The sequence below is a fragment of the Gavialis gangeticus genome, unplaced genomic scaffold (assembly GCF_001723915.1).
Source record: "Gavialis gangeticus isolate Ggan-Ray unplaced genomic scaffold, GavGan_comp1, whole genome shotgun sequence".
NCBI lineage: Eukaryota > Metazoa > Chordata > Crocodylia > Gavialidae > Gavialis > Gavialis gangeticus.
The window spans coordinates 15,586,360-15,593,401 of NW_017729015.1; the positions used below are offsets into that span (position 1 = coordinate 15,586,360).

Consider the following 7,042-nt stretch of genomic DNA (forward strand, 5'->3'; position numbering starts at 1 on the left):
TTTTTTTTTTTTTAAGAGCAAATTTGGCTCCTCGGTTCCCAGCCGCACAGCTGTTGTGGGGCGGGGGGGGGAGCGGCACCTGGCCTTCTGGGTTTGTTCTGGTGAAAGGAAACCAATACGTCTGCCTACATCTGTGTGGGTGCAGGCTCGGCTCGGAGCCGGGGTGCGGTGATCCCCTCCTGGATGGAGGCGGGCAGCGCGGGAGGCCAGGCTGCGGCAGGATGGAGACACCTTCCAACCTGAATTCCTCTGTTGCTGGAGGAGAAATCTGCAGGAGAGAGAATAGAAACCTACCCCCCCTTCCCACCCACCCCATAAATAACTTGGTGGATTATCTGGCTGCTTTGGTTGCATGGAGCACTTATTGCTTGGAGACCAAACACAGCATGAACTAGCGCTCCGGGCACGCATTGAAGCTGCCTGGGCCAACATAACCCAAGGGCTCTTTCGAGAGCAGGGCCTACCTGCCAGGGGCCCGAGGGATGACGTGCCCTGTGCGCCCGGCTCTCTCCACTGTGGATATCTCCCTCCGTGCGGGGGTGTATGTGCTGCCTACCTGCCTGCCGATTTGCTGCTTAAACCCATGCCAGCCGCTCTACGAGGCCATCTGACGTGCTGGGGATGACCCTGTTGGGGATTGTGGGTCCGTGTGGCAATGCCAGCCCCTGTGTGCCAAAGGCAGCCACACACTCCTGCTTCCACATAAAAACTCTGGGAGGCTGCGACCCTGCTGGTGGCTCTGCCTGGCCTTCCTTGTGGCTGCCACATCAGGGCATAGAGCTGTGGAGAGCCCCGGGCGATGTGCCGACTCCGTGTCGACCGTCATCATTCCTGTGCCCAGCTCTCCCGCTCGCTGGATGTCGCATCTGCAGAGCAAGAGCAGCTGCTCCATTGCATGTGCTGCCCCTGGCTGGTCCTGCCTCGAGGAGAGATGCTGCTGCTGCTGCCGCCGCGTCTCCATCACGCAGCGACCTCCCTTGTTTGGCTCTGCAAAATGGCAGGACTTGGCTCGTCGGCCCCTCCAGGGACGGGGCTTGCTCTGGAAATAACAGGTCTGCGCTGTGCGCGGCTGGGAGCTCGGGAGCCTTGTTTCTTCTTCCCCTTGTCCCCAAAGCCCGAGTGTCTGTGCAGGTGCTCGGGGACTCGTCTGTCTTAACCGGCTGGTCCTATGGCAAGCCGGTGGTACAGTCTGCGAGCCCCCGTAGGTACAGGGGTGGCAATGCAGATGCATGCCAGAAAGGCCAGGGGAGGGCAGACCCTGCCTGGAGTGAATACGTGTATACCTACATGGCAATCAGGACTCATAGTAGAGATGATATATCTTTTATTAGACCAACAAGATTTTTGCAAAAAAATAAAGACTTTTTTTGCAAGAATCTTGTTGGTCTAATAAGAGATATCATCTCTACTATGAGTCCTGATTGCCTTTTTCTCTAGACCAATATGGCTGCAATGTGGATACCCGGATACCTACATTGCTGTCATCTCAGTGCAGGGTTTTGCGCGGGAGCAGAGCGAGACTCCCCCGAGCTCAGACAGGCCTGTCTGTTGTGCTAAGGGGCATCGTGGGCCTGTGCCCACTGAAAGAAACTATAAGCCTCTCTTACTAAGGATGGCTGCTGGAAATGCAACAACTAATTGCTTGGGACAAAAAATGAGAAAACAGGGAGGGGGAATAAGGGCTCCAAAAGGGGACACTGAGCAGAGCGCGCTGCACCCTGAGCCCGATGAAGGAGCCTGTGGATGCAGTGAAACTCTGCCCGGTGACACGAAAACAGCCCCACGCTCACGCTGGTCCCCTCAATCGGAGCCTTTCTCCTGGGCTGGTAGATGGACGGCTTGGCTGGCGCCAGGAGGGGGCCTGGGGTATGGTGGGGCAGGACCCGGGCTGTTCAGAAGCTGCGGTGGGCTTGGTATGAATCCATCTGAGAGAGGAGAGGCATTGGGGTGAAATACCAGTGGTGACAAAGCAACCCCCAGCTCCGCTTCTTTCCCTGGCTAAGAGGCCTGGTTCCCGTACGGCGCTCTCCCAGCTGGGAGCCCCGGCGGTGTGGATGCAGCAGGGGCCGCTGGAAGCGCTTGGTATGCCCCCAGCCCGCGGGCAGAGCCCCGGCGCCGAGCGGGCAGAGCTTCGACCCGTTCGGCTAGAAACGAGCCGGGGTAAGAGTTTATGGCAGGCGTTGCTGAGAAGAGCAGCGTAGGAGGCTTTGTGGGAGGCGCAGGTCACAAGAGGAGCGGGGGGTGTTTGCAGCGGCTGCGGGCGGGAAGGCGTGGAGCTGGGCGAGGGGGGCAGCAGTGTTAGGAGCAGCAGGGCTCCCATCGAAGGCTGCCTGGGCATCTGCCGCGCTGCAGGGGAAGGCGCCCCGTGGCTCGCTCGCAGCTGCATTCCACCGGGATCGCTCGGTGCCAAAATGCGTCTCGAGCACGTCTCTCCCCTTCTGGGTTGTGTAACTCTTTCGCCATCCGCACACGAGAGAGCATCTCCTCGGAGCGTGGGCCACAGGAGGGCCCAGACGCGTTCCCGTCCCCGAGGCTCAGGCAGGGGGAGGAACCCCCCGCGCCAGCTTCCCGGGTGCACCTGGAGAACAATTGTTCTTTTTTTAATGAGAATTTTTCATGTTCCAATCCAACTCGATTCCGAATCGGAGTCAGTCCAGATCCATAAGTGGTCCTACTACCGGCAAACATCCTCCACCCCACCCGGGGTTTCAGATGTTTCCAAATCCTTTGGCGGGCATCCTATGTGCAAACCCAAGCCCGGAGGTTTGGGGTTTGGATGCTCCCGAGTGCCGCTTGCCTCGGCTATATGGCCGCAGGAGCAAGCTAGGGAGCAGCCTCCCATTTCCATAAAGCCAAGATCTTCCCACTCGAGCAGCAAGTGGGAGGTTTCCTATACGTTACCACCGTGGGTACTACCCCGTGCCAGAAAAGTGGCTATCCTCAGGTGCAACTAGGACAACTGCCTTGGGTGGTCATGGTGGTTCCCAACAATTCTTCTCCCTCGAGAGCACTTTTGAGTACTGAGGTTTCCGGTGTCCTTCCTGCTGCCCTGGGGGCCGGTCTTCCTGAGGCCTGGAGAAGCAGAGCGACTTTCCCACCATCCTGCTTCTCCCCAGTGGTTGGGTTGGGACTGGAACCCAGGCATCCTGCGTTCCCGGGCATGCCCTCCTGCTCCTCTACGTGTCCAGGAGTCTGGCCAGCCTGGAAATAATGTTTCCCTCCCTGGTTCAGGTATCAGCCCAGCACGCTCTGTGTGCGCAGCAGGCAAACGATCCATGAAAAGCGAACGTGAGGGTGGAGGGGGTGGGGGTAAGGGGAGGAGGCTGGAGAGGGGGGTCTCTGGAGCCTTCAGCTGGCCAGTCACGTGCACATGGTGGTTCTGTTGTTTCACGGCTAATTTGCAAAAAGGTGGGGGTGGCTTCGGGCAGGGGAGGTTTTAAGGCACTTCATCAAATAAGGAGAGGCGCTGGGCTACAGCACAGCCCGGGTGCTGTGGGTGACATCACGGGTGGTCAAAGTACAGCTCCTCCGTGGTGGCTGTGGGCTTAGAGCGGAGCAGAGGGGTCTCCCCTTCCCGAGTGCAGGTCCACCATGGTCGCGGCGCCTCGCCACTGAAGTGGGGCAGGCTCAGCCGGGCAATGAATGCGGAGAAGTACAGGAAGTTCCTGGACGGGCTGAATAACCTGAAAGGTATTTTGTGAGCCTCCCTGCTGGGCATGCAGGACTGGGAGGTGGCTGCCCTGGCAGCTGGGACCTGCAGCGTGCCAGCTGCCTTGCACTGAGCGTGCAGCAGGATGGGGGGTGTCTGCAAGGGGTGGTGTGGGGACTAGAGAGAAGACAAACAGCTGATGAACAGGACCGATGTGGGGGTTCGTGCTGCTGCCGGGTGTCCCCTGCTTCTGGCCAGGTCCTGGTGCCCGCTGTCTGTCCAGTACCGGGGAGAGCTAGGCTGCCAGGGAGACCAGGGACTGTCGGACAGCCCTGTAGGAAGCAATTGAAGACCTTGCTGTTCCTGCTCCCCCTGCCCCGTCCTGTCTCTGTCCCCTGCATCCACACTTGGCTCGCAGCACGGCAGAACCGGGAGCAGGGGGCTGGCTGGGGTCTGTGGGAAGGGGAGGCTCTGTTGCAAAGGCACCGGGGGAAACAACGCACTTTCAAGAGAAGTCCCTGTTGCGAGTGTGTGGCAGGGCGTGGGGGACCGGGTGCTGTGGGAAGGGGCTGGTTTGGAGGGCACCCTTGGCGTTGCTAGCTGTGCTCAAGGGGCTCCTTGCAGAGTGGAGCTCTGTCTGGCCCGGGCTTTGTGCTTTCTGCTGGCTGAGTTCATTTCAGTGTGGCACGTGGCCGTGTGTGACGGGGCCTTGGGATGGTCAGAAGTGTTAAGCTCTGACGCCTGGCTGCCAAAGGGAGCACCTGGGAGCACTAGGTTTGAAGCACAGCCCCCACTCCCATCCCTGGGGTCTTTGCCCCTGGCTTCCCAAGCCCCCATCAACCTCCCACGGGAGCATGTTGCAGCCTGTATCCTGCAGGAGCACCGGGGAGGTAGCTCAATGCCATTACCCCTTGGGGCAGCTGGGGTCAAGGCACAGCAGCTGGGTGACATGCCCCAGGTCACCCCAGGGAGCTGTGCCAGAGCAAGCCCCTGACTTTGGGTTTTCAGAGTCCCAGTCCTGGGATCACCTGTCCTCCCTGCACGGAGAAACTTGCCTGGTAGGTCTTACCTCCCCGCTCAGCTTGCAGGCTCCTGGGATTGCTGGACCCTCAGCGGTGAGACACCCACCGTCCTCCAGCGCGCTCCTTTCTTTCAGCTCCTTCTCTTTAGCCCAGGGCTGCGGGGGGAGAGGCTGGGAAGCGAATTGGATAACTGGATATCTGATCCCGCTGCCTCTGGCCTCCGACGGCAGGTGGCTGGTAGGCACCCGGAGGCAGTTGCCCGTTCCTCCAGAGAGCCGACGCGCCTGGGGAAGCAGCCGAGCCGCAGGTGGAAGGAGGGATGGGGGTGACGTGGCTTTGCCTGAGAGCTCTGCAGGTACCGCACCATCTCGCGGGGGCTTCCTTGCAGGCAGGATGCTAGCCTGCTCCCGGGGGCCAGCTCCTGTAAGAGCTGCTGTTAACTCGTGGCCTCCCCGCCCGTGGCTCTGCCCCTGCTCCTGCCTCTGTCACCCTGCTTGGGAGCATCCTCCCTCGGGAGCCGGCACGGCATTTCTCTATGGAGTCGGTGGCACAAACATGCTCCAGTCTTTCCTCCTGTGGGCCAAGGGACCCCATGCTGCAGGGCCCTGCCTCAGTCCTGTCCTGCAGCAGAGAAGACTGCTGCGGCCCGCCCGGCGGGGTCCCAGTTCCTTCCCCCCCAGCCTGTGGCCAAGGTTGGCTAGGAAAGAATCCGGCTCTGAGCCCCATGATGCTAACTGGGAAATTTTTGGGTGGGCACTGGCACGTCACCGCTGCGAGGAAGGTGATGGGAGGTGAATCCGCCTGCCCATCGCCCTTGGACTGTCTATCAGCCTCCTCTTTGTGCTTCTGGGCTCCGCCAGCTGATCCTGGAACAAAGGTGAATTGATTTCCTTGTGTAAATTAGCAGAGTGCCAAAGCAGACGTCATTGCACCGGCCCCTGCCTCCCTACTCCACCCAGTTCTCCCTGTGCGGGGGTGCGGCACGGACTGCATCGGGGGTTAACTCCCACCCCCCGCAAGCTGCGTTGCGGCTGACAGCTGCCCGCGTTAGCGCGTCTGTCCGGCAGTAACATAACTCACTGGTTTTATGCTGGCGCAGCGTCCGTCCGAAACGTCTCGTTGCTGTTCCTGCAGCTGGCACGGGGGATCAACGAGCGCCGCCGCGGAGGCGGGGGGCAGCAGGCGGGATCCTGGCCGGCTCCACCTCACCCCTGCACCCCCCCCGGCCGGCTCTCCCCGACCCGTGCCGGAGGGTGGGGGCAGCTGTAGCACAAATGGGTGCGGGGCAGCGCCCCGGCCCAGCCCTGCTCTCGGCTTTCAGCCGGCTGCCTTGAGTTCTTGGTTTGTGCTTTTTGATTCCCCCCATTGTGCACTGAGCATCTGTCTCTCCAGGGGCTATGCATGGGGGGTGGCGGTGGGGGTCCCCCTCGCTCGGCCCAGCTGACACTGCCTTTTACCCACCCTCTGCAGGGCCTGACGTCTCTGCTGCCTTTAAACTGGGTCTCGGTTGGCTCAGGGTTGGAGCTAGGCTACATCCCAGGGGAAGGGCGGAGGGGAGTTGGGGGAGATCGTGTCCCTGCGGCGTTAATCTCATGATGGGGGCCCGTCCAGGCGGCTTCATTGTGGCACCGCCCAGTCATGTCTTGCAGCCTGGTCCCGGAGCACAACCTGCTGAGTTGGGACGTGGAGGACGTTGCGGCAGAGCTTGTGTCCATGAGCTGTCGGGTGCGTGGGTGTTGGTGATTCCTCCCTTGCTCTGCAGCTTGTGACTGTCTTGTGTGGTCTGCTTCCTGGCCTCCCAGTTGCAGGCTGGGGGTGGGGAGCGGACTTATGGACTTGCCCAGTTTTTAAACCTTTTGCGTGCAAGAGTTGTAGGCAAACAGGCCTTGAACTGCGGATTTTTCCAAGCCTGTTGTCTGCTAGAAATGATTGAGATATCTGACAGCCTCTGGGTCACTTTTAGGCCATTTGCCAGGACCGTTGCTTTGAGCATTGACACTCTGTGGCATGGAGAGATGCACTGCATTAAGGTAGAGGAGGCCTTGCGGCACATCAGTTGAGCTGCGGTAACTCTTGTGTGTCCGCTCTGTCGCACATTAGGTGCAAAGTTACCCGAGGTAATTTAGAAGTGGTTTTGTTCAGGGCTGAACTGCAGGTGAATTTGGTCTAATTTGTTCTCTTCTGCATACTCTGTGCTGTGTGGTTGATTGCAGCAGCAGTGAGAGCATCAGTTGAATTCATGGCTTGTTAAAATCTATCTGATTCCTCCTAAACTCTTCATTCCACAAGTGTTAACGACCCTCTCTTGTTTTTAACGGGCTGGATGGCCCACTAATCAAGCTAGCCTTTTTTTTTTTTTTTTTTCAGTTTT

The 7,042-nt window shown here is 59.6% G+C and overlaps 1 protein-coding gene across 1 annotated transcript in view; it reads left to right on the forward strand.

The window, feature by feature from the left end:
* Window positions 1-3,573: 3,573 nt before the first annotated feature.
* The window catches only part of MACF1 (microtubule-actin crosslinking factor 1), a 225,550-nt gene continuing 222,081 nt past the window's right edge, over window positions 3,574-7,042 (forward strand). Inside the window, exon 1 of the mRNA XM_019512344.1 lies at window positions 3,574-3,690. Within this exon, the coding sequence (XP_019367889.1) occupies window positions 3,639-3,690 (52 nt within the window). The 5' untranslated portion in view covers window positions 3,574-3,638. The remainder of the gene's footprint in view (window positions 3,691-7,042) is intronic.